The sequence below is a fragment of the Nansenia antarctica genome, assembly GCF_963989245.1.
Source record: "Nansenia antarctica genome assembly, chromosome: 1".
Lineage (NCBI taxonomy): Eukaryota > Metazoa > Chordata > Actinopteri > Argentiniformes > Microstomatidae > Nansenia > Nansenia antarctica.
The window spans coordinates 86,873,330-86,901,197 of NC_137674.1; the positions used below are offsets into that span (position 1 = coordinate 86,873,330).

Here is a 27,868-nt window from a genome sequence, read left to right on the forward strand (position 1 = left end):
TGCAGACAGCTAGAGGAGATATGCAGACAGATAGAGTGGCTATGTAGACACATGGGCTATGCAGATAGATAGATGAGCTATGCAGATAGATAGAGGGGCTATGCAGACAGATAGAGGGGCTATGCAGATAGATAGAGGGGCTATGCAGATAGATAGAGGGGCTATGCAGATAGATAGAGGGGCTATGTAGATAGATAGAGTGCTATGTAGATAGATAGAGGGGCTATGTAGAGAGATAGAGAGGCTATGTAGATAGATAGAGAGGCTATGTAGATAGATAGAGGGGCTATGCAGATAGATAGAGGGGCTATGCAGATAGATAGAGGGGCTATGTACATAGATAGAGAGGCTATGTAGATAGAGCGGCTATGTAGATAGATAGAGGGGCTATGCAGACCGATAGAGGGGCTATGTAGACAGAGAGGGGGGCTATGCAGACAGATAGAGGGGATATGCAGACAGATAGAGGGGCTATGTAGACACATGGGCTATGCAGATAGATAGAGGGGCTATGCAGATAGATAGAGGGGCTATGCAGACAGATAGAGCGCTATGTAGACAGAGAGAGGGGCTATGCAGACAGATAGAGGGGCTATGTAGACAGGGAGAGGGGCTATGCAGACAGATAGAGGGGATATGCAGACAGATAGAGGGGCTATGTAGACACATGGGCTATGCAGATAGATAGAGGGGCTATGCAGATAGAGCGTCTATGCAGACACATGGGCTTTGAACATATTCAGCCAGACTGGTTCCACTCCGCTAGCTTTTAACTGGGGAAGGAAATTACAGCAGTGACCTTCTGACGCTTCCAAGGGATCACGGAGGAGTAGATGCTTGCAGAAGAGAGACGGAGAGAGTGCTAGGAGAGGGGGGGGGGAGACACAGTGGGGGTGGAGGGGAGGGGATAGGAGAGACACGGGGGTGGGTGGAGGGGAGGAGGATACAGATATGCCTGTGTACGACGATGCGCTCCTGAGCTCTGAGCCCCTCCATTAAATTAACATTCAACACAGAAAGGAGGCCAGCTGAGGCTTGAAAGGGGCTGTGGAGGGAGAGAGAGAGAGAGGCTGACTGACTGCCAGCGAGAGCTCGGGTCTCGGGGCTGTATCACCAATCCTGTGCTGCGTACAGAGCCAAGGGATCACTTGTTCATGCAGTGACGGCTATCGTTGAGATTAGTGACGCATACCAACGCGGCGTAGCCCCCCCCCTACACAAGCAGGGGCTACGGGGTCACAACTCACAACTCACAACTCAAATCTCCCCCCCCCCACCATCGCACCACATCACACCAAAGAGATCTCCATCTGCCAGCCCCGGCGCATCGGTGGATGAACGAAGGATTGTTGATGGAATCATGAAATCTGAATGTCCTTTTTCCCCCATTGTAGATGATGATAATAATAATAATAATAATAATAATAGTAATAATAATAATAATAATACATTAGACTTATATAGAGCTTTTCTAGACACTCAAAGACGCTTCACAAACTGAAAAGATTGAGTAGTAATAATAAAAAGAAACAAAAACATAAATAAAAGAAAGTATAGGAGGTCTAATTAATTTTTAGATGACTAAATCTAAATCTAAGTGTCTTTGTAGGACAATCTACTACTCTGTATGCTGCAAGTACACCTAGATTTCAGGCGGAGAAGCGGCGATCAAGCAACGCCAACCGGTGTCCTTTCTCTCCCTCTTTCTTTTTTGAAAAGATGATGTTAAGATAGATGTTCAAATTTAATTTTTTCATCTTGGAAATGCTCCACACCGGTACCGTTACAAGTTCAACGACACAAGATAGAACTGTAACTGCAGTGTGGAGTCGTATGGGCCTGTGGCACTGGCAGGAAGGAAGGAATAAGCTCTAAATAAGCCATTACATCCTGACAGCAGCCTGCCACCAGGTTTCTTCTTCACGTTAATAAATGAGACGTTTCACAATGGAGCGGCGATGTTGCAGTTTGTTCCCCCATTAGGAGGCGGTGGTCCACTGTTCCCATCATTATTTAATTAGAACCGTTGTTATTCAGCTGTCGTGTGAGGTAATGCTTCCTGACAGCCTCGGCCAAGACAGCCAGCTCTCATATCTGCTGACAAGGCTGGAGAAGTTGTAGGCGATTCATCTTGCTTGCTGGACTCAAGAGTTGAGCTAGACGCTGACAGAGGATTTCAGTGGGACGGTACAGACTCAATCCCTGTGAACTGTTCGTCCATAGCGGTCGGGAATTTCTATATCTATCGGGCAGGGGCGGCTGTGGCGCAGGAGGTAGGGCCGGCGTCTAATGATCGCAAGGTCGGCAGATCGGAGGTTCGGTGGGCTGGCCACATGTCGAGGTGTCCTTGGGCAAGACACTGAACCCCGAATTGCTCCCAGTGAGAGGGCCGGCCGGCACCTTGCATGGCAGCTTGTCGCCGTTGGTGTGTGAATGTGTTTGTGAATGGGTGAATGAGAGGCCGTTGTAAAGCGCTTTGGAATAAGGCGCTATATAAGTGTAGTGCATTTACCATTTTATATCTTTATGAAGTAGATGTGGAGAAAATCTACCGTATTTACACAACAACTTAATGAGTATGTTAGGTATGCACAACAGCAATAAGGTGTATCTGTAGTAACATTAATGCACAATGTCCACTCTTAAGAGATGGATGTAATAATAATAATAATAATACATTAGACTTATGTAGCGCTTTTCTAGACACTCAAAGACACTTTACAAACTGAAAAGATCGAGTAGTAATAATAAAAAATAAATAACACAAAAAATAAATAAATAAAAGAAAGTATAGGGGCCTGAGTGCTCGGGGACACATGGGAAGGGGAGGGGGAGAGGGTTAACTGGTGAAGGCGAGCTTAAAGAGGTGGGTTTTGAGGGCCTGTTTAAATGGAGCTCCCGCTGCAATGCTAAGCATTCAGATGACTTCATCCATCAGTCAATCTCTCTTCATCAAGGAGCTGATGAATATTAGTTTGTGTTTTGTTTAGTTTTAACATCTTTGTTCTGTGTCTGTCCTCCCGCAGAGCAGCTCTGTGGCCTCAGGTGTGTTTCTACGGCGTTTCCAGAGCGTTGGCTCCGTAATGGGCTCAGCTTTATCTTAATAAACACAATCCAGGTGTTCCCAATCTGTCTCTAATGAAGTGCTGCTCTCGCTGGAGCGGTGTAAAACCACAATCACAACTAATCCCAGCGTGTGTGTGTGCGTGTGTGTGTGTGTGCCCCGAGGCCTCTGTCTGGCTGACAGTGTAGGGGTGGACATGGGGTGTACCCCGCAGACAGACAGACAGACAGACAGTGGGGCGGCTGTGTCTCAGGAGGTCGAGCCGGCGTCTAATGATCACAAGGTTGGCAGATCGGCGGTTCGAGCCCCGGCTGGAGAGAGGGAGGGGGGGCGGAGAGAGAGAGGGAGGGGGGGCGGAGAGAGGGAGGGAGTGGCAGAGAGAGGGAGGGGGTGGTGGAGAGAGGGAGGGAGGGGCGAGGGAGGGAGTGGGAAAGAGGGAGGGGCCGGAGAGAGGGAGGGGAGGGAGAGAGAGAGGGAGGGGGAAGAGAGAGGAAGGGAGGGAGTGGTGGAGAGAGGGATGGGGGCGAGGGGGGGGCGAGGGAGGGGGGCCGAGAGGGAGGGGGGGAGAGAGGGAGAGCAAATACAGAGTGGCGTTCTATGTTGGCAGCATAAAACACAGATTTTTCAGAACTTCATTAAAGCGCATTTCTGCTTCTTTATTGAGGCTTGTGGTCTTTCTCCCATATGGAAAAAAAAAACAGGATATAAAAAAATCTCCCTTGGAATAAATTGCTAACAGACTCGACAGCATTTTACCTCCTGTTTTGAAAATATATACGCTTCTCGCAGTCTCCGGGCCGTGGTTTCTGGAGGGTTTAGCAGCAACATAACAGGTGGCCATTCGTGAACTGGCATTGGTTGTCTTGGAGCTGGCATGGCTTGGTAGCCAGATCTCTCTCTCTGTCTCTCTCTCTCTCTTTCTCTCTCTCTCTCTCTTTCTCTCTCTCTATGTCTCTCTCTCTCTCTCCCTCTGTCTCTCTCCCTCTGTCTCTCTCTCTCTCTCTGTCTCTCTCTCTCTTTCTCTCTCCCTCTCTCTCTCTGTCTCTCTCTCTCTCTCTCTGTCTCTCTCTGTCTCTCTCTGTCTGTCTGTCTGTCTGTCTCTCTCTCTCTCTCTCTCTCTCTCTCTCTCTCTCTCTCTCTCTCTCTCTCTCTCTCTCTCTAAGCATCCTTGCTATCCTGCTAGCCAGACTCCCAATCTGTCCACTTGAAACCCTCCCCAGGATTGCTGGAATGGTACGACGGCCCCTGTGGAGAAGAGAGAGAGACCGTTTAAAATGGTCTGATGGGATGGAGGGAGGGAGCCAGAAGCCACGTTCACTTTTGGAATGTGATCAGAATTTCTTGACTCTCTCTGGAACATTCTTTGACAAAGCACAACAACACAATCATGGAACTTCTACTTCTGAAAATGAGAACAGCTTCGACGTAATGTGTGTGCATGTGTTGGGTTTCACTCATCAGACTTTTGACTGTTTGCACAAGTCTCTAGTCTCTATTCTGGATGAGTGTGATATCATTGTGTTGTTGTGTGTTTTCTACCCCATGCCAGCGTTTTATTAACCCTGCTAGACCCCAGCAGGGAGAGGGCGGTGAGTGGCTAGCTCTGGTGAAGTGAAGCTGTTAGCTTTAGGGTTAGGGTTAGGGTAAGTGGCTAGCTCTACCTGTTAGCTTTAGGGTTAGAGTTAGGGTAAGTGGCTAGCTCTAGTGAAGTGAACCTGTTAGCTTTAGGGTTAGGGTTAGGGTGAGTGGCTAGCTCTAGTGAAGTGAACCTGTTAGCTTTAGGGTTAGGGTGAGTGGCTAGCTCTAGTGAAGTGAACCTGTTAGCTTTAGGGTTAGGGTTAGGGTGAGTGGCTAGGTCTACCTGTTAGCTTTTGGGTTAGGGTAAGTGGTTAGCTTTAGGGTTAGGGTGAGTGGCAATCTCTGGTGAAGTGAACCTGTTAGGGTTAGGGTTAGGGGCTATCTCTGGTGAAGTGAACCTGTTAGGGTTAGAGTTAGGGTGAGTGGCTAGCTCTACCTGTTAGCTTTAGGGTTAGGGTAAGTGGCTAGCTCTACCTGTTAGCTTTAGGGTTAGGGTAAGTGGCTAGCTCTACCTGTTAGCTTTAGGGTTAGGGTAAGTGGCTAGCTCTACCTGTTAGCTTTAGGGTTAGGGTGAGTGGCTAGCTCTACCTGTTAGCTTTAGGGTTATGGTTAGGGTGTGTGGCTAGCTCTACCTGTTAGCTTTAGGCTTAGAGTTAGGGTAAATGGTAAATGGACTGCACTTATATAGCGCCTTTGTTGCTGCTCCAAAGCTGCTCCAAAGCGCTTTACAACAGCTTCTCATTCACCTATTCACACACACATTCACACACCAATGGTGGCAAGCTGCAATGAAAGGCGCTGGCCCGCTCACTGGGAGCAATTTTGGGGTTCAGTGTCTTGCCCAAGGACACTTCGACATGTGGCCAGCCGGGGCTCGAACCGCTGATCTGCCAACCTTGTAGGGCTGTCCCTAACGACTATTTTTCTATCGATTAATCTAGCGATTATTTTTCCGGTTAGACGATTACTCTAACGACTAATTTAACGATTACTCTAACAATTATTTTTTTTACTATTCGATTAATGTATCACTTAATTTTCCCCAAATAAATGTCAAAAACTTCTCTTATTAACATTTCAGTATTTTATTCAATTATTCTTGTACACATATATAAATTAGGCTTCTGCACTGCAGGGCAATATTCCACAACAAAAAATATCCTCTCTTTCTTACAATCCAACATACAATATAATATTATAAAATATAAAAGTTAACTTCAAATAAAAGGAAATGTGCAAGTAATGCAGTAGGCAAGTTCAAGTCCTTTTCAGGAGGAATACCAAAATAAATACCAACATAAAATCCTCTAATTAGTGCAATTCGAGTGAAATTCTAACTGGAATACCGTAACTATACCTCTCAGTAACAATAACGATCTCAGTAACAATATAACATTCTCCCCCTCTCTCTGCTCTCCCCCTCCCACGCTCCTCTCTCTCCCCGCCTGCCTCCTGGTTATTATTATTATTATTATTATTATTATTATTATTATTATTATAGGTCAGTGTTTCTCAAAGTGTGGGGCGGGCGCTTCGCGAGAGACAGTAAGGAGGTCAACAAGTTACAGTATCTTAGCTGTTCATAATGATGGCATGTCTTATTTATTTGTTTTTCAGATTTTATCCCTTTTTCACCCAATTTGGTAGCCAATTTAACCCAACGTAGGATCCAATTATCCCCTGCCTATTGCATAGGATCCGCCGCACGACCCCGTGGCCGGCAGTCCCAGAGGAGGCCGCCAGGCAGACTAGGCTGACTGGCTCCTCGAGCCCAGTACCGTTATTCCGGCGCCCAGGGGGCGGTGTTGCGCGACGGATCCTAGTCCAGAAATACTCCTATACCGCCCTCGGAAGCGGCCGGCCAATATGCCGCTTCCCGTGTGCCTCGGCCATATCTGGATCTGGCGAGCCGGGATACGAACCCCGGCCCCGGTGGGCAGCATGCACTAGCGGCCAGTGCGTAGACCGCTACACCACCGCGGGGCGGATAATGATGGCATGTCTAACAGGGACACTGACAGGGAAAAGAAAAAGGACAGAAAATCACAATACTTGAGAGTAGGGATGCACCGAATGATCGGCCAGGTTCAGAGGGATAAACCTTAACCGCGCCATTGGTACGACTGTGTCGGAGATATCGGTCGATAAAAGCTCGCATGATTATACTACTATCGAGTATACTAGTACATACTATCGCATGTGCGGAGTCCATACTCCACCCACTTTACAGCAGTCGGAGTTCGGCCATTCCGTGTTCCGTGTGAATGTTCGCCAATGTTCACGTACATTTTTTATGACGCGATCAAACAGTGCAAGCAACCCATGCTGTTCTGTAAATGAGACGAGCATTTAGTGATGACTACCTACTGCCAAGTAATATAATTACAGCAAACATGTCGGCAGTTTGGTATCTGTTCTCTGACTCTGAAAGACAACAAGAGGCACATTCTGATATTATAGACTTCCTGTTTCGTTTTCGCGTCTTCAAAATAAAAGCGTGAGTTAAGCGTTGTTGAAAATCAATGACACGCCGCTCGTAACTGGTCGCAGCCACGTTGTTTATTTGCGACGCACCGACGCACATTACGCAAGTCGACGTATTGACGTAATCGACTACGTCGACGCGTCGTCCCAGCCCTACAACCTTGTGATCATTAGACACCGGCTCTACCTCCTGAGACACAACCTCCCTGGTGAGTGGCTAGCTCTACCTGGTAGCTTTAGGGTTAGGGTGAGTGGCTAGCTCTGGTGAAGTGAACCTGTTAGCTTTAGGGTTAGGGTGAGTGGCTAGCTCTGGTGAAGTGAACCTGTTAGCTTTAGGGTTAGGGTTAGGGTAAGTGGCTAGCTCTGGTGAATTGAACCTGTTAGCTTTAGGGTTAGGGTTAGGGTTAAGGTGGGTGGCTAGCTCTGGTCAAGTGAACCTGTTAGCTTTAGGGTTAGGGTTAGGGTAAGTGGCTAGCTCTGGTGAAGTGAACCTGTTAGCTTTAGGGTTAGGGTTAGGGTAAGTGGCTAGTTCTGGTGAAGTCAACCTGTTCCCATTTCCATCTGTGCATCGCTGCGGCCTGTGTCAGATTGTTTGGCTGTGGAGTTAGGGTGGAGGCTTAGGGTGGAGGGTTAGGGTTAGGGTGGAGGGTTAGGGTTAGGGTTAGGGTGGTGGGTTAGGGTGGAGGGTTAGTGGGAGTGGGAGTGACCCAGCTGGTGAGTGCTCAACCCCTTGGCCCTCTCATGTGAACTCTTCCTGCTTTGCTATGTGTGACTAACGCGTCCATGGTAACACTATAGCCCTCATGTCTGAACCAAAGGCTTTCGGTGTTGAGGCTAGAGCTTGTGTTGCATTGCCGATCGTCAATGTGTAGGCTACATTATTTTACACAGAGAAAATGCCATATGGAAGCCAAGGACAATCATTGTTTATGCAGAATGTAGGCTATGCAGCGTTTGACTCCGTGATCTATGAAACTTTTTTGACATTTACATTTTTCGCATTTAGCAGGCACCTTACTATTGCTACATTTGACTAAGAAAGTGAACCATCAATTCACCAGTCGTAGCAGGAAGAGTAATCCAGCTCATGCCAGGGGCCACTGGCAGTCGTCGTTAAAAATATTTAAAAACATTTATAGACACTGGAGAAACAGTACATGGGGGGGCAGTATAAGTGTTAGGAGACACAGTATAGGGGAAAAGCGGGTGTCTCAGGAGACGCAGTGCTGGGGGGTAGTAGATGTCTCAGGAGACACAGTGCTGGGGGGTAGGTGTCTCAGGAGACACAGTGCTGGGGGGGTAGTAGATGTCTCAGGAGGAGCAGTTAAGGTGTAACCTGAAGAGATGGAGGTCTTCAGTCTCCGACGGGAAGATGGGTAGTGACTCTGCAGTTCAACCAGTAGTTGTTCTTGTGTTAGAAGAGAAGGAGGAAGCATTCCATCCAGCATGTCTGGAGGACGGATGGCTAATAAACATCAAACCACTTACCCAATGTGTTCTAACCCTCACCCCTAACCCTTCCCCTGGGCCCACTAACCCTCACCCTTCCCTGGGGCCCACATGGCTGGCTGCTAGTCTGAACTCTGCCGTGAGCACACTGACCTGCTCAGGAGAAGTTGCATTACCAAGTGTCTCCTCCTCCTTGGTGATTGATCATAGGGACATTGTGACGTTAGAATTATAAGGTTCTATCTCCATTTTTGATCAAAATTTAGTTGTTTTACATAATTCGATCTATTAGGTGTTTATTGATGCCTGTGTGGTGTTATTTTTAAAATGTTGACATTTTTTAGTTAGTAGCCTAATTAATAAAATACAAAGGTTCCATCTCACAAAACATAATGGAATGTAAAAACGTTGATGCTCAATATCTCTGAACTGCCCTAAACGGAGATAGAACCTTATCATTCTAAACGGAGATAGAACCTTATCATTCTAAACGGAGATAGAACCTTATCATTCTAAACAGAGATAGAACCTTATCATTCTAAACGCAGATAGAACCTTATAATTCTAAATGGAGATAGAACCTTATAATTCTAAGCTCACGAAGTGTCTCCTCCTCCGTGATTGATCACTAGGGACATGTGATTCTCTGTGGGTTAACTACCAGCTGATGGGAACTACAGTACTTTCCACAAAGCTGATCAAAGGAGAGGCGCGGGGCCGTGTAGGGGTTTGAGGATGTGACTGTGGAGTCTATGGCTGAGACTCTCACACACCTCTGGGGGGTATTCCACGAAGCTCGATAAAGTTCTAAGCCTCGATAAAGTTCTAAGCCTCGAAAATGTTAGCTTGCGTTCGGTGCCATCAATGTGGCTCAAATAATTCGCTGCTTGGTTGAGCTCCTTCTGAGTCAGATATAATTAGCCTGCTCGCGACCAGGTTAAAACACAGGCAAGGTAAGACGCGCGTCAAAAAAGGCTCACAGGCGGAAACTAAACCCCGAACGACAGTTCCTCTTTTAGGAAATATTAGTTCCCACTTCACACGAGATAGATAGATGGATAGGTTGACTGTGTGATAGATAGATAATTTGATATTTTGAAAGTGTGATCGATCGATAGATAGTTTGATTGTGTGATAGATAACTTGATATTTTGAAAGTGTGATAGATAGATCGATAGATCAATAAAGAAAAGAGTGTAAAAAAAAAAGGTAATTGTCTCAACTTGCATTGCTGTCATCAAAGCGGTCTGGCTGGCGTAGTGGTTAAGGCAGCCGGCTGGAGTTCCAAAGGTTGCGAGTTCGAGACTTGACTAAGTTATTTTTTTATTTTATTTTTTTACATTTAACCGAAGATTTCATGCAAAGGTTTCAAACACCATTGTAATCGTGTCAGTTCTTGTAAATTAGCCTGCACCATAATTGTATAGCCTACATACTTTTTTAGATGAGATTTTAGATTAGATTCAGACAACGAAATGCAGTAAAAAGTGCGTCTGAAGAGGGATTTGAACCACTGTCTAAAAATGACGAATAAATCCTATGGCAGCGGTCGATACCACTAGGCCATTGTGGCGATATGACGATTTGTAGCCTGCTGCTGATATCACCACAGTAGTAATATTCATTTATTAAAATATGAACATATAACAATAACTGGGGCTAGTATGACCTACGCATTTAATCGGTCAGCAATTTCTTATCTTATTTTTGCGTCTTCATAAAAATCAATAATTCGGAATGCTGCGCAAATGTAGAACCCCTGCAGAGTGGAGTATCTTCATTTCGACAGATCGACTCTTCTGGGCTCTTTATGTCTGCGTGCACGCGCCCATATCGAAGATTTGTAAGCCTGTCTTCTGTGAACACTCATCACACAAGGCTGATCCTCGTTCGAGGAATCACCTGAGGCTTGAATTCCAATCTCGAGTTCCCTGATCGCCGCATTTATTTATATCGCCGCTATACTGATCCACCTTTAGTGGAATGGCCCCCTGGTTGGTTTGTGTGTTTGTTTGTTTGTTTGTTTGGATCCCCATTAGATAACTCCATGACATTAGCGAGTCTCGGGTCTGACACTAATCATATTTGGACAATTGTCAACATTGTATACATACAGACAATTGTCAACATTGTATACATACAGACAATTGTCAACATTGTATGTAGACAATTGTCAACGTTATATACATACAGACAATTGTCAACGTTATATACATACAGACAATTGTAAACATTATATACATACAGACAATTGTCAACATTGTATACATACAGACAATTGTCAACATTGTATAGGCTACATACAGACACTTGTAAACATTATATACATACAGACAATGGTAAACATTGTATACATACAGACAATTGTCAACATTGTATACATATAGACAATTGTCAACATTGTATACATATAGACAATTGTCAACATTGTATACATACAGACAATTGTAAACATTATATAGTACATACAGACAATGGTAAACATTGTATACCTACAGACAAGTGTCAACATTGTATACAATGCATACATCCTAATAACAAAAGAAAGGAATAAAATAAAAATAAATAAAAAATAAATAAATGAAATAACAGACCAGCAAACAAGATAAATCATCTACTGTTCATTCAGAGTTAATTGTATTAAGTTGCTCTTTTATTGTTTTCTTGAAGGTGCATTTAGAATTGAATTAGCCTATTTTTACTAACATGCTTGGGCTAAAGAGTTCCATCCTGTAATGGCTCTGTACACTACAGTAGATTTGTAGAGGTCAGTAGATGAGGTCAGTAGAGGTCTAGGTGGTAAGAGATTCAATTCAATTCAATTCAATTATACTTTATTTATCCCCGTGGGGAAATTCATTTTGCCACGCCACTCTCTAAAAACAACACATGACAACACAACATAAAGGACAGACAACAATACTGGGCCAGCCATGTATAGTATATTTTAAAAAACAAACAAAAAAACTGTGAGATCATGATAGAAAAGTGGATAAAAAGATGGCTATAGTTATTATATTAAAATACTAAAAAGTGATGATGATGATTAAAATAAATAATAAATACAGATTCAGGAGCCTTGACCCCGACTACTACTTTAGTTGCCATTGAACAGTCTTACCGAAATGAACCGCCCTCTGCGGAGGCTGCTGGTTTGCCCAGCGAGGACATGATGGAGGGGGTGGTTGGGGTTGTCCCTAATGGACAGCAGCTTGCTCCTAGTCCTTCTCTCCACCACCGTCCCCAGAGAGTCCAGGCTCCTTCCCACCACTGAACCCGCCTTTTTTACAAGCTTGTCCAGCCGTCCGGTATCCCTCTTGGAGATGCTTCCCCCCCAGCAGACTGCAGCGTAGAAGAGAATGCTGGCCATGACAGACTGGTAAAACATGGCCAGCATCTCTCCACACACTTCAAAATACCTAAGTCTCCTTAGGAAGTACAGCCTGCTCTGGCCCTTCTTGTAAAGTGCCTCTGTGTTCGTGGACCAGTCCAGTTTGTCGTCCAGATGCACCCCCAGGTACTTGTAGGTCTTCACCACCTCGATATCCTCGCCCCGGATGTTAATGGGCAACCGAGGTGGCTTAGACCTACGGAAGTCTATAACTAGCTCCTTGGTCTTGGTTTGATTGAGGAGCAGACCATTCCTCTCGCTCCAGACGCTGAAGGCTCCTATCAAATCCCTGTACTCCCCCTCCCGTCCATCCCTCATGCACGCCACTATGGCTGTATCGTCAGAGTACTTCTGTACGTGGCAGGACTCTGAGTTGTAGTTGAAGTCTGATGTGTACAGGGTGAACAGGAAGGGAGCCAGCACAGTTCCCTGCGGAGCCCCGGTGTTGCTCACTACTGTGTCCGAGACACAGTTCCCCAGCCTGACTGACTGTGGCCGTCCAGTGAGGTAGTCCATGATCCAGGATGTAGTGGAGGGATCAACCCCCATACCTGAAAGCTTCTCTCGGAGTAGAAGAGGCTGGATGGTGTTAAAGGCACTTGAGAAGTCGAAAAACATTATCCTCACCTGACTTCCCGGCTCATCCAAGTAGGAGTAAGCACGATGGAGGAGGTAGAGAACAGCGTCATCCACACCAACTTTTTCCTGGTACCCGAACTGCAGGGGATCGCGTGCATGTTCAGATATCCTGAAATGGCCTGTGTGCATGGTCAGATAGTTATTTTCATTCCTGATTAAATACACGACATGGTCATAAAAAGTACTGTGGTTTCTTGTCATTCATGACATTCCTGAAGAAGATCAGAATACTGGATTGTAAATCTATTTTCTCCAGTAAGCCGCCATGCGAGATTTCTATGCATTTTCCAAAACATTTGTGCGCATCGAACATTCTTGGAGAGCCAATCTAGCTGCAGCTTTGTTGTGAGTGAAGAGAAGAGAGGAGAGCAGAGGAGTGAAGACATGACAGGGGAATGAGGTCCACGCTGCCGCCTCCGAGGGGGTTGGACAACTAATAGCAGCGGTCAAGTCCATCAGCGCAGAGCTGCCACGCTGGGGGAGACTGCAGAGAGAGAGCACTGTGTGGGTGGAAGCTTTAGTCTTATTGAAAATCAATAACAATCTCTCTGTGGCAGCTACAATATGTATTTCGACAACAACCCTTTTAAACCCAATGGACTCTGAGCAAATGTTTTTTTCTGTGGCTTGAATTGCTTTTCCATTGGGGGAGAAATCATGGGTAGGTTAAATGCATTGTCATTTCTGCAGGATTGCAGTAATTTCCGCGCTTTTGGGCTCAATTTTCTCCAATGTGGGTCAGAAACGGCATCATTAGAGGTTGGGATACCAGAGTTGCTGCAACTCCAGCGGTCGACCGCTTGCTTGTGTTGAACATTTAAGTTCAATCTTGATTGAAAACATGTCTTTGTTTCTGAGAGGTGTGTTTGTGCCAAATCCCGCCCCCACACACAGGCTTTTAAATTAAATCTAAAACAACCCATTTTATTCTTAATTCTTGGTATGTAATTCTTGGTATGTTACTGTTTGCGCAGCAAAATAAATCTCTGAAGTGTCAAGAAATACTTTTCCCCTGACTCTGCACCATGTGTACGTTATATTCACCCCCCTGGTGATGATGTTGATGATGATGATGATAATGATGATGATGATGATGATGATGATGATGGCACAAACTGGTGTGATGTAGGCCTACTATAGGGATAGATCCTGTTCAATGTCTGGCTGATAGTCGGGCCATTCTGTTTATTCTCTTGCTCTTGAATTGTTGTGAAGTTCACAGCTCATTACAAACCTATTGATCAGTACCATTCTGAGTTGCTGCGGGCTGAAAACGTATATTAGCTCTTACCAGGCAATACTGCCTGTAGTCTGTAATGCGATTGAGGCAAAGCAATAGGCCATTTGCTTTCACTGAGATAATTCAATGGGCATCAGAGCACATCGGAGCACACCATCACAACAAACATGATTTATAGCGGCAGGTCAACCTCCAGCTCTGTGGCTCAGGCTCTGCGCAGGTACTGAAGGTTTCAGATGGGTGTTTGTCATTGAACCATTAGGCTGACAATCACACATCCCTCCCCCCCCCATCTTCTCTTCACTGGGCAGTGTCATTTAATATAATGTGTTGACCCTGGAAAGCATTTAAAACACGTTATTGAATTCGCAGCCATTCGGTTTCTCGGTAATACGTTTAATTGAATCTTTTGGCATCCATCATCTGGCACAGTTATACCATCGTGCTTGAACTAATTGAATTTGCGGCCGTGTTGCCTGGCCATAGATTCTGAGGGATGTATAGATTTCCCGCCACAAATCTTGAGAGAGGTAATTAATAAGTAGGGACCTACCTTTCCTAAAGGGCCACCCTCCCTCTGTCTTGTTTTACAATGATCAAACCTCATACTGTATATACCCAGTATCTTATTACATTCACCACTGTGCATTTTATATCACAGGTATAGGTTACACTAAATAGCTGCCATCATGATTTTGACACACAGAGCAAAGTTCACCTGTTTGATGCAATGGAATCATGTCGGAGGCAAGTTAGGGTGTGTTCTCACTAGAACATTTGCTTCACTTGGAATCAGAGTTTAGGATAACATTTGCTTTGCTCTGCGTCGTTTGGAGCTGTGAGAACGCGCATTCCAAGTCGCTCCCGAAGCAAACAGCCGACGGATGCTCCGCTGGTTTAGGGTGGTTTCGCTCCGGTTAGAAACGACGCATCGAGGCTGTCCATAGGAAAACAACAGCGCCTGCGTGTTGATCTGGATAAGAGCGGGACGAACGGGCAATTTTCAATTTTTCTGACCAATCAACTACCACGTCTGTTGCTTCGATTGCGTATGTTACTTTGTTTACACGAAGGGCTGTGAGAACGCAAATCAGAGAAATAATTTATGCAACAATGCTGCAAACTCATCCACTTGCTCCGGGTCCTGATTCGGACTTTCATGTGAGAACCTTAGTTAGTCAAATATGTTTCTATAACAATAATAGCCTTTGATCTAAATGTAAAAAATAAGCAGTGTGTGGTCTTTCTCCCTATTCATAGCTACAGTATGACAAGGCATTCTGATGACCAACACATGCTCAAAACAACCCTCTTTGTGTTTTTTGGGAAAGGAGAAAATCCAAAATCCTGTATTGCTGTGTGCCTGAGGCTTCATAACAGGCAAATTATGTTCTAGTCCACTCCTCTGTGTGTTCTTGTTACACAATAGAGTATTGTGTTTGCCGCTTGCATCATGTCCATGGTAATCAGACCTATCGGCTTCTGCTGTCCATTGAGATGAGAGCCACAGGGGTCTCCCACCTTATCCATTGCCACGGTACAGCAAGGTTCATGCTTAGACCCTTTCAAAGCCAGTCGGTAATAGTAATAATAATTCATTGTATTTATATAGTGCTTTTCTGGGGCTCAAAGGACACTGACAATATGGGAAAAACAGAAAACACAGAAACAACAAGCAACAGATAACATGAGCACATAGAACACAGAGTTAACGAACAGGCACAGGGAACAATTAACACAGCAATGTCCAGGGGGGGAGGGAAGGAGGTGGCAGGGTTAGGGGAGATGGTTAGGGGTCGGGGAGGTTGTATGCATGGGAGAACAGGTAGGTTTTGAGGTGGTATTTAAAAGTGGAGAGTGAGGGTGAGTCTCTGAGTGGTTGAGGGAGAGAGAGTTCCTGAGGCGGGGAGCGGCGGCTCGTGAAAAAGCACAGTAATAATACAGTATTAGACGGTATTAGGTCTTATATGGAAATGCATTATGAGAAAGAGGGAGGGAGTTTCATTTATTCATGACACGACTTTTAAATACCAAAACAGAGGGAATCAGACCAACAGCAGACGTGGGACACAAAGCAATCTGATGGGGACTGACATGTAATCGCTGACACTGAGGCGGGCGGTGTGTGTCGGGTACAAAGCGGGTGCATCGTGCCCTGCTATTGTGCAGTCTTACGTGAAGTAGTCCTGAGAGGATCCGTCATTGTGGAGAGACTCAGCGGAGCAGACAGGGTCTGTCTGAGAACGAACCCCTGGGAGGGAAGGGCTGTGTCCTGTCAGGACCGCACGGCCCCCTGGGAGAGACCGGGGGGGTGAGGTGTCAGGACCGGGGGGGGGGATAATGACAGAGACATCAGGGCGGCTGAAGATAGGTTTCTCTAAAGAGGGGAAGGAAGGTGAGTGTTGGCAGTGTCACCTCACACCAGGTACTGACGTCCTTGTTTGGCCCACTGGCTAGTCTAAACATGGCTGCATCTACTGACCGTGGAACCCTAATGCAGAGGCTACTGGGTCGAAGGTACACACAGCTTCCTCAAACAGTATCGTGGACTTACGTGGATACAGTGAAGACAGACAGGACAGTAAGGAGAAGAAGGGAGAGAGAGAGGGCATGTCAGCAGGGTATGGGCCGGATTAGAACCCATGCCGACATGGGCATATGTGTGCACTGTAGACCACGGTGCTAGACCACTGGACCACCCCAGGCCACGATCATGAACTTTTAATCTATGGGGGCTCTTGAGCTAGTTGAATAAGGAGCACATATTTAAGGATCTCTCTTTAACTCCACCCAACACAGATAAAGACCTCTCTCTGCTCCCCACACAGAAGACCAGGGCAGGTGGTTATAAAAACATGTACATGGTCTCCCGTACCCTCCCCAACCACAGCTCCTAATGGGGGCGGAGGGACTTCCCTCCCTTGGCTATGGGGGATGTCTGTAGCTTAATCCCCACAAGTGATTGGGACGCCACTTCCTCCCGCTATAGGCTCGGCCCTGGTCAGCCGCCAAGGGAGGAGGGATCAGGCAGGAGATCCACACACGGCAGGGAAACCTGTGGGACACAGGGCTTTCAGAGCTGGGCAGAGACAAGAGACAAAGCACAACTGGGCACCAACAACCGTAGGAATCGGTCACGTTCCTTCCTGGTTGGAGCTTAGCTCCAGTCGCTTCACACGTTCGAACAGCCATGGGTGTTTGGGTCATTAACACTACAACAGCCATGGGTGGGGTCATTAACACTAGAACAGCCATGGGAGTTTGGATCATTAACACTAGAACAGCCATGGGTGGGGTCATTAACACTAGAACAGCCATGGGTGGGGTCATTAACACTAGAACAGCCATGGGTGGGGTCTTTAACACTAGAACAGCCATGGGTGGGGACATTAACAGTAGAACAGCCATGGGTGGGGTCATTAACACTAGAACAGCCATGGGTGGGGTCATTTGACCCCTGTGAGTAAAAGAAATGTTTATATCTTTACACTCGATCAAATTTCAGGACTCCTCCTTTGAACTTGTGACGTTTCCTAGATATGTGTGTTCTACCACCCAGCATCCTTACAGATCTATGAACATCTGACTGCATGTTTTGATCACAACAAGCTGATAGAACATCAACATGCTAAAAACACGACTACGCATAATTAGATGATCACACAGTCCTCGCTTTTGAAGTTTGTTTACAAGCCATGTATCACTAACCCAGTAGCCTACGGCAGACCAGACAGTGAATCCAATTCAAGTATTTAGTGATCCTCAAACTGTTTGTTATATTCAGGCTCTTCAACACTTAAACATTTGTAATACGAAAAAAAAACAGAAAACACATTTAGTTTTTTGGTAATTTGCATGACTTGATAATTGCCGACATGCAGACCTTTTCACCAGACCGTGTCACATTTTATCTGTTGTGTCTGAACACACAAATATCTATGTTTTCTTAATATCCTAATGAATGAAATACAATTTTTCTATATCCCTGAGCATGACTATGATGTTGTCTTATGGTTATGTGTGTACATTGCCAATTGTGATAGTCGTGTGTAATGTGTGTATGTTTGATGTAGGCCTATTCGACACTGCTGTATTGAGTTTTTTCCATCTGTACCGACAACAAATTCCACCGACCTTGGTCGTGTGGTCGTTAAACGATTCATTCATTCAATATGAGTTTACATCATCATGTTTTACTCATTACTGTGGAGAGGACGGATGTTTTCAGTCAGTTCTATACTGGATCCCAAGTGCATTGAACACATTATCATTAGTTCATGTAATCTTTCATTCTTGATGGACTCTGATGTAAAGTAATGGTCAGAGGTGATCTTAAAGCAAAGTTTATCACTGAAGAGACGTACGCAAGATTGTGGCTGATTGACGTACGCTAGATTGTGGCTGACCCCTCACATGCAGCTCACAGCTTGTTTGAATGACTCCCTTCTGGACAGCGGTACAGGGCCACCAGGTCAAAAACATCACAACACTTGAACAGTTTATTCCCCAAAGCCACAGCCCTCCTCAGTAACTCCTGATCATTGCACTTTACATGACGTTCTTGCACTAAGCTGTACAGTATGTTTATTCACTCATATTGGTACTGCATATTTTGTCTTGAGTATTGTTGTGTTGTGGTCTTGTTGTTGTATGTACTGTAGCTTGTTCAGCATGGAGAATACCAAGTCATGTTCCTAGTGCACTGCACATGGCCAATAAAGTTGAATGGAATTAAATTGAAAACATAATCATAAACAGTTTCTATCTAAAAGTAATTTCACGTAGTAGGGAATTTCTTGGCATTCATGAAACCAATTATTCATTGAAAGGGGGTAGCCTATCAAAACTGTTTCCAAATAAAACTTTTTATTTCACCCTACCTCAAAAGCCCCATGTGCCACTGGCCCCATGTTAAGTTTGACACACTTAAAAACCTTCCCTTTTAGTGTAGGCTTTCAATCCAAATTAGGTTCAATTTAGTGGGGAGATTGCTGTATCATAATAGTCCAATCCTCCTATTTAAAAATGTATAAATCAATAGGATGAGTTTAGCATTCAGACACAAGCCTATTGCTTTCCAAAAGTTTGACAGTGATATGAGTTCTGTTCAGGCACATTTAGTTTTATTGCATGATTACCCCCTGCTGGCGAACACTTACAATGCAATAGTGTTACTATACCCTTGAGAGTGCAGTAGGTTTTTATGTCCTTGCCAAATTGTGCTGTTTTTTCCACCAGTGGAGGAGATATAATAAACTCTACACAGCTGCCGGGGCCTACAGTGTCACATTCATATACTGCCAAGGAATGGAGGAAAATGTGTTCTTATCCCAAAAATTAAGAAAAACAACTGCTGCTCATTTTTCTGTTTACGTTGCGTGTGTGTGTGTGAGTGTATGTATGTGTGCGTGTATGTGTGTATGTGTGTGTGGTATGTGGTGTTTTGAAGAATCACAGCTCCGTTTAACATAAGTAAGATAGTCGGCAATCAAGGCAACCAGTGCCGTGACATCTCATCAGAGGTCAACTTGGGGCATATGAGGTCTATAAGGCGTATAAGGCTTGGGGCATATGAGGTCTATAAGGTCTATAAGGCTTGGGGCATATGAGGTCTATAAGGTCTAAGCCTCGGGGCATATGAGGTCTATACGACTCGGGGCATATGAGGTCTATACGACTCGGGGCATATGAGGTCTATAAGACTCGGGGCATATGAGGTCTATAAGGTCTATGAGGTGGTGAAGCCTTAGACTCAAGGTGTGAGAGGACAGGTGATATCTATGCAGAAACGCACACATCAGTCAGTGTGACTTCAGGCTTTGTGAAGACGTGTGTACTGAATGTGTTTAATGGAACGTATATACATTTACTTCCTGCTTTATAGATGGGAATCTATAATTAATTGTATGTCATTCTAGTAATACCCTCACTTGTCTGAGAAGACATGTTCTAGGGGCGGCTGTGGCACAGGAGGCAGATCGGCGGTTCGAGCCCCGGCTGGCCACATGTCGAAGTGTCCTTGGGCAAGACACTGAACCCCAAATTGCTCCCAGTGAGCGGGCCGGAGCCTTGCATGGTAGCTTGCCGCCATTGGTGTGTGAATGTGTGTGTGAATGGATGAATGAGAGGCCGTTGTAAAGCGCTTTGGTTAAATATAAACCCCTCAAAAAAAGTTTCAGTCGATTCTTCCTCCCCTTTAATAATACCAATTGGTATTGTATTTTATATCGTTGGATATTGATTAGTCACCTTTACAACGAGGTACAACTTGTAAGGATAATGCATTTGTGGAATGAGTTACACTGCTAAACGTGTGGGTAGCGGCCCAAAAAAATGTGCCAAAATCCCCTGCAATATTCTTCTGTTGGTATTCACTCTCGTTTTGAGCTTCAAGTGCTGGCAGGTGTATGTCAGTCACAGGTGTGTGACTGGCACCCGAATGGCACCTAATTGACAGGAATGATATTCTGGGGCCAGTGGCGATCCCATATCTCCAGAATCTGGGACCTAACTCCATCCTCCAGAATAACAACGCTTGCCCCCACAGAGCCAGGATAATCACAGAGTACCTCCAGAATTTGGGAGTGGAGAGGATGGAATGGCCTGCCGTGAATCCAGACCTCAACCCAATTGAACACTTGTGGGATCAGCTTGGGCGTGCTGTACGTGCCAGAGTGACCAACGCAACCATGTTGGCTGACTTGCGGCAAATCCTGCTTGAGGAATGACCAGCATGAGGAGGAGGTGGCAAGCTGTTGTGACTGCGTATGGATCTTCCACACGCTACTGAGGTCCCTGACAGTGTAAAATGAATAAAGTGGAAAAATGGCCAATATGTGTTGTTTTTTCCTTATTACTGTGGGAGAGTGCAATCATCCAATCCACCAAGCAACTCAAAACGAGAGTGAATACCAGCAGAAGAATATAGTATAATATAATATAATATTTTTGGGCCGCTACCCACACATTTAGCTGTGTTGCTCATTCCATGAATGCATGATCCTTACAAGTTGTACCTCGTTGTAAAGGTGACTAATCAGGCTTTCCAACATTATAAAATACAATACCAATTGGTATCATTAAAGGGGAGGAATAATTGACCGAAATAACGTTTCTGAACTTTTTTTGAGGAGTTTATATATATATATATATTAGTGCAGTCCATTTACCATCACTTGTCTGAGAAGAGATGTTCTAACCTCTTCCTCATCTCTGGTCCACAGAGAAGAGATGTTCTAGTTCTAACCTCCTCACTTGTCTGAGGAGATATGTTCTAACCTCCTCCTCCTCCTCTCTCTGGTCCACAGAAAAGAGATGTTCTAACCTCCTGGTCTTGTCTGAGTAGAGATGTTCTAACCTTCTCCTCCTCTCTCTGGTCCACAGAGAAGCCGCTGCCCCAGGGTCCTCCGGGCGGGGTGGTGGGGGTCCTGGGGGGGGTCGTGGTTGCGGGGATCATCACCGCTGTGGCCGCCACCGTGTTCATGATCTACCGGAGACAACAGAAGACCCCCCGCACCGACACAGACAACGACCTGTGAGTACTAAAGGCTAGGGTCATAATGACCCGTGAGTACCAACGTTTAGGGTTATAATGACCTGTGAGTACCAGGGGCTAGGGTTATAATGACCTGTGAGTACCAGGGGCTAGGGTCATAATGACCTGTGAGTACCAGGGGTTGAGTACCTAGGGTCAGGGTTAGCTGTGAGTACCAAAGGCTAGGGTTATAATGACCCGTGAGTACCAGGGATAGGGTTATAATGACCCGTGAGTACCAGAGATAAGGTTATAATGACCCGTGAGTACCAGGGGCTAGGGTTTCTGTAATGCTTTCACCACCCTAAGTCATGTGGTTCATGAGGTTTATAGGCAAACAGCATCCTAAACTGTCAGAACTAGTCAGCTTAATCAGGGTAATAGGGACTCACCCGTTAGCGTAGCCACAGGTATGCCTGCGTGGAAACGCAGAAACTGAGATCCTCTATTTTTCAGGTTCACTCATTGTATTAGGCCTAGGCTACACGACGACAAAACGCTGACGAAACGCAATTTCGAACTCTGGCCACACGACTCCAAAAACGATACGGAAACAAACACCCTCCCAGCGTTATCGTCTCGTCACCGTCTCAGCTCACGATTTCGGCGGAGTCGTGTAGCCGTGAGGTGCGAACGATATCAGATCATCGCCGTTTCAGTTAAATCCGGCGTAGCCGTGTAGCCTGTGCCTTAAAGTGACACTGTGAATGACCAGTGAAGTTTGGTGTTCGTTGTCTGTTTTACCTCATAAAAAAACATTATCATATATAATGGGAGGGTTATTTTAGTCAAGGTAATGGAACAGGTTGCCTGCCTCGCATGCAGGTCAGTCACCACAAGGTTATATTATATTAACCTATGAAAAATATGATGGCAAAACAAAGCTCTCTCAGATTTCAGATTCTTCAATAGACCATACACAGTAGTCAATGACGGTTACTCCATTACCTTAAAGGGGAACAACTATATACATCTTTCATAGATAGGACTTTGCTTTCATAGATAGGACTTTGTAGAAGAAACAGCAAATCTCTGGAAAAAAAGAAACGTTCTGTCACAGTGAACAGACTTCGGGAAGCCCAGTCGATCCTGAGATGTGGCGTATATGTTATGAGATGGTAGTGGGTATACATGTTATGAGATGGTAGTGGGTATACATGTTATGAGATGGTAGTGGGTATATACTGTATGTTATGAGATGGTAGTGGGTATATATGTTATGAGATGGTAGTGGGTATACATGTTATGAGATGGTAGTGGGTATATATGTTATGAGATGGTAGTGGGTATATATGTTATGAGATGGTAGTGGGTAGTAGTGAGTATGCATGTTATGAGATGGTAGTGAGTATGCATGTTATGAGATGGTAGTGGGTATATATGTTATGAGATGGTAGTGGGTATACATGTTATGAGATGGTAGTGGGTATACATGTTATGAGATGGTAGTGGGTATACATGTTATGAGATGGTAGTGGGTATACATGTTATGAGATGGTAGTGGGTAGTAGTGGGTATATATGTTATGAGATGGTAGTGGGTATACATGTTATGAGATGGTAGTGGGTAGTAGTGGGTATATATGTTATGAGATGGTAGTGGGTATACATGTTATGAGATGGTAGTGGGTATACATGTTATGAGATGGTAGTGGGTAGTAGTGGGTAGTAGTGGGTATATATGTTATGAGATGGTAGTGGGTAGTAGTCGGTAGTAGTGGATAGTAGTGGGTATTTATGTTATGAGATGGTAGTGGGTAGTAGTGGGTATATATGTTATGAGATGGTAGTGGGTAGTAGTGGGTAATAGTGGGTATTTATGTTACGAGATGGTAGTGGGTAGTAGTGGGTAGTAGTGGGTATATATGTTATGAGATGGTAGTGGGTAGTAGTGGGTAGTAGTGGGTAATAGTGGGTATTTATGTTATGAGATGGTAGTGGGTAGTAGTGGGTAGTAGTGGGTATATATGTTATGAGATGGTAGTGGGTAGTAGTGGGTAGAAGTGGAGGTTCACAACTGTACCTTTTTTGAGCTTCCTGCCAGACAAAGGAGATGGGTGTTGGCTTTCCTATGCATGGGTGCAGTAAAGCAACACACACACACACACACACACACACACACACACACACACACACGAGGGAACCCCTCATGCATCATTCAACACACACGCAGCTCTGAGGAACACAGTGATAGCTAGCAGTTTTAATGCATATGTTACGGTACATGTGGGAAAACTAGGGTTAGGGTTAGGTGCTACGTCGACTTGGTACATGCTGGCATGTCTAACCCTAACCCTAATTGTAACCAGGGAGTAGCTAAAGGACTGTAGAATTTAGGAAGGGCTGGTTATCTAACTAACTCTGAGCTAAATCGGCAGTGTAGGAGGATAGAGGCAGGGGGCGCCAGCAACCCTTTAGACTAGCATATCACAGTTGTATATATATCATATATTATAATACAAGCTATAACTCAGTTAATCACACTATAAGACAATACTTAAACCCAATACTAGATTTGCTGTTAAACTAAACAATACAGACAACTAAACACACAGCAATGTATCAAATATAAACAAACACATTTATTTATACAAATTATATATACATCCCAATATACTCCCTCCCCGCCGGCCACACACACACTCACTCACTCACTCACACACAGTACCTGGCCTGAAAAGGCTTAGAGTCCCGGACTGAAAATGAGCGCGTTGAGGCCTGGTTGGAGCTCGTATGTGATTCGAGGAAGGCAGCAGATAAGGGGGGGGAGTGACGTTGCAATTTGAAGGGAAAGGGGCGTCTTCGTAGTAAACGACGAGGTGTGAATGGTTCAGGTCCGGTGGTCCACGGTCAGCTCCGGTGGTGTTAGCGGTCGGTCGCAATCCACCTCGGAGGCGACGGCTTTGTTTGGCTTTGGTCTCGCTATGCGCCAACGTTAGCAGCCGGCGGCTAGCAAGGCTGGCTAACGGTGACACAGCTAAACTGGGCTAGCGCTGTTAACTCACTAAACTCCGAACTCCCGCGGTGATGCGGGTAGCTAGTGATTTACTATTAACAGTCGATGTTAAAGGCAGGTCTCCTAGACAGCATCACACAGTACACAGTAATGAGTTCACCTTGACGAGGCTGAATTCAGCTATACTTGGTCGACTTTGTGACTGACAGGAGTAACTTCTCATTCATCTTCACTCTAACGCACAGACCACCTCCGTAGCTATAGATACCAACCGAACATACATCAAGTCACGTACGCCAATCAAAACCACGCCCACTAATCTGGCGCTTGCACAATACTGAACAAATCTAAGACAGAACTTATACAATTACAATAACAATACATACACCTTCATGAAAACGTACATGAATAGTATGGAAAATAATTAAGGAAATAACAGGGGCAAAATAGGGCTGATTTGGGGAAACTAACTGGCTCTAAATTGTGGGCCTTCATAACAGCCGCCCCATGAAACCCTCGGTTTCATTTAACTATGGAAGGCACACTGGCTAGGCTGCTCTAGCAGCGTGAGGTATGAGGTGATAGTGTCCTTTGTAATTTGAGGGAGCTCAATCAGGCGTGCCACAGGTCGGGTGTAAGTGCGACCACCAACGTCCACGATGGCCGTCCGCACCCTTCCATCCGGACCCGGCAGGACCTTGGTCACTCTGCCTGTCTGCCAGGCGGCGCGTGGAAGGGACTGGTCGATCACCAGTACCACGGCACCTTCGGACAAGTTGTCTCTCTCCCTCGTCCACTTCTGCCTGACTTGCAGGGTCGGCAGGTAGTGCAGTATGAACTGCCTCCAAAACTGGTCCGCGAGCACCTGGCTGTGCCTCCACCATCTTCTTCCGGTGAGCTCTGCAGGGTCGTAGACTACCTGAGGCAGTGCAGAGTCTCGCCGCCCCATCAGCAAGAAGTTGGGCGTAATGGGATCCAGATCTGCTACATCACTGGAGGTATAGCCTAGGGGCCGGGAGTTCAAGATGCCCTCAATCTCTGCTAGTACAGTCTCGAGCACCTCATCGGTAGGCACCTTCTGTCCGAGAATGGTACGTAGGACGTTCTTTACTGAGCGAATCTCCCGCTCCCAGGCTCCCCCGAAGTGTGGAGCATTTGGGGGGTTGAACTCAAACTTCACTTGCTGGGAGGCGAGTCTGTCACGGGCCTCCTCAGTCATCGCAGCGTAGCTCGCCCTCAGCTCGGCCTCACCACCGACGAAGTTGGTGCCTCTGTCCGACCGGAGGGTCTTAGGGGTCCCTCGCCTGGAGGTGAACCTCTTGAAGGACATGAGGAAGCTGTCGCTTGTGAGCTGGTGCAGAACTTCAAGGTGCATTGCTCTCGTCGTCAGGCACGTGTAGATGATGCCCCACCGCTTTTCGGAGGCTCGCCGGTTTCGGACTAGGAGTGGCCCGAAACAGTCGACCCCAGTAGAGTGGAACGGAGCCTGTCTCAGTCGCAGCCGGTCCTCGGGCAGATCGGACATCATGGGCTGCGGCGGCGTGGCTCGCCACCTCTGGCAGTCCGAGCAGGACCTTTGATATCTCCGTACCGCCTCCCGTCCATGGAGTATCCAGAATCTCCGTCGTACCTCCGCGAAGACACGCTCTCCACCCGCGTGCTGCACTTTGTCATCATGGTGCTTGATGACCAATCTGGTGACCTGATGCTTAGTGGGAAGCACGATGGGATGCTTCGTGTCTAGGTCTAGATCTTGAGCGCGGCGCAGTCTGCCACCCACGCGAATGAGAACACCGTCGAGCTCTGGAGCTAAGCCGCGGAGTCTACTGTCCGAGGGGATCGGCTTCCCTTTCTCGAGACACTCCAGCTCTCGGGAGAAGGCATCCTGTTGGGCACTCTGCAGCACCAGGAGCTCCGCCGCGGTGTAATCTTCGGCGCTGAGCGTAGTATCTAGGGGTAGACCGGCCTTGGAGCAGAACATCCTCTTCTGCAGCTCTTCGAGCGTCTCACACTCCTCTCCCGGAGTAGTCTCAGGGTCTACGACCTGGGTGGCTCCGCAGAACAACGTCTTACGCAGCTCTTTGTCCTCTCTGTCTTCTGCTAACGCCGGCGTGGCTGGCCACTCTGACTCCCGCTCCTGTAGGAAGTCTGGTCCCGTGTGATACAGGTGGGGCTCAGCCAGATCCTGGAGAGTTGCCCCTCTCGTGATGACGTCAGCAGGGTTCCTCTTGGTGTCTACATAACGCCAGCAGTTCACCTCAGTCAACTCCAGAATCTCTGCGACTCGGGTGCCCACGAACACCTTATACCGACATGAGCTGGACTTCAACCACTGGAGGACGGTAGTTGAGTCTGACCACATGGTGACGCTCATCAGAGGTAGCTGGAGCTCGTCGAGCAGGAACCTTCCCAGTTGCGCGCCGTTCAGGGCAGCACACAGCTCCAGTCTTGGGATGGACTGTTGCTTTTTCGGCGCCACTCGGGAACGTGCCAGGACAAACGAGACGTGGACTTCACCTCCAAGCTCTGCCGCTCTGACGTATGCCACGGACCCGTACGCCATCTCCGAGGCGTCGCAGAATACATGTAGCGTGATGACACTCCTCTCTAGGTCCGTGGAGGGAGGGAAGTAGCTCCGCTGCAGCTTGATGTGCTGGAGAGTGGGAAGTTCCTGCTCCCAGGCCTTCCACTTCTCTTCTAGGTGACGAGGCAGAGGATCGTCCCATCCTCGTTCTTGGGCCCACAGCTCCCGGACAAGCACCTTGGCCATCGTCGTGAAGGGAGCGATATATCCCAGTGGGTCGTACTGGCTCGCTAGAGTGCTGTATATCGTTCTCATCGTGACGCGTTGGGGCTTGGCAGGCTTATTGCGATAGCGTAGAGTGTCGGTCTGGAACTGCCAGATAAGTCCGAGCGTCATCTCCTGAGCATCATCTGGTGAGTGAGAGACCCAAGCCTCGCTGCTGGTCGAGGTGGCCTCCTCCGGGAGGTCTCTGATGACTTGCGGGTCGTTGCTGGCCCACTGGCAGATCTCAAATCCACCCTCCTGGAGATGAGCACGCAGGTCCTGGACTAGCTGGCGGGCTTCCGTGGCTGTCTTCGAACTGTGGAGGCAGTTGTCCACGTAAAAGCTCTTATGGACGGCGTCAAACACTCCAGGAGGTGCCGTCTCCTGCGCGGCGTGAGTCTGTAGCGCATAGGTGGCGCAACAGGGGCTGCAGGTTGTCCCGAAGGGTAGCACCTCCCACTGGTAGATAGAGGGGTCGGGGTCGCTCGGGTCCTCTCTCCAGAGAAACCTCATGAGTGGCTTGTCTTCCTCCAACATCCTGACCTGGTGAAACATTCGCTTAATGTCACCACTGACTGCGATCGGCTGCTGACGGAATCGCACCAGAACTCCCAAGAGGGCTGGGGTCAAGGTTGGACCAGGGAGAAGATAGTGGTTGAGGTTGAGCTTCCCCACCTGGTAGCTACAGTTGAAGACCACTCGGTTCTTCCCGTTGTGGTGAACATTGTGGTGCGGGAGGTACCAAG

At 46.6% G+C, this 27,868-nt stretch overlaps 1 protein-coding gene across 1 annotated transcript in view; it reads left to right on the forward strand.

Annotated features, from left to right (window-relative positions):
* Window positions 1-27,868, forward strand: part of nectin1b (nectin cell adhesion molecule 1b) — a gene marked incomplete at both ends in the record, with an annotated part of 203,156 nt that overhangs the window by 148,617 nt on the left and 26,671 nt on the right. The window contains one exon of the mRNA XM_080526767.1: window positions 21,229-21,379. Coding sequence (XP_080382893.1) covers window positions 21,229-21,379 — 151 coding nt within the window. The remainder of the gene's footprint in view (window positions 1-21,228; window positions 21,380-27,868) is intronic.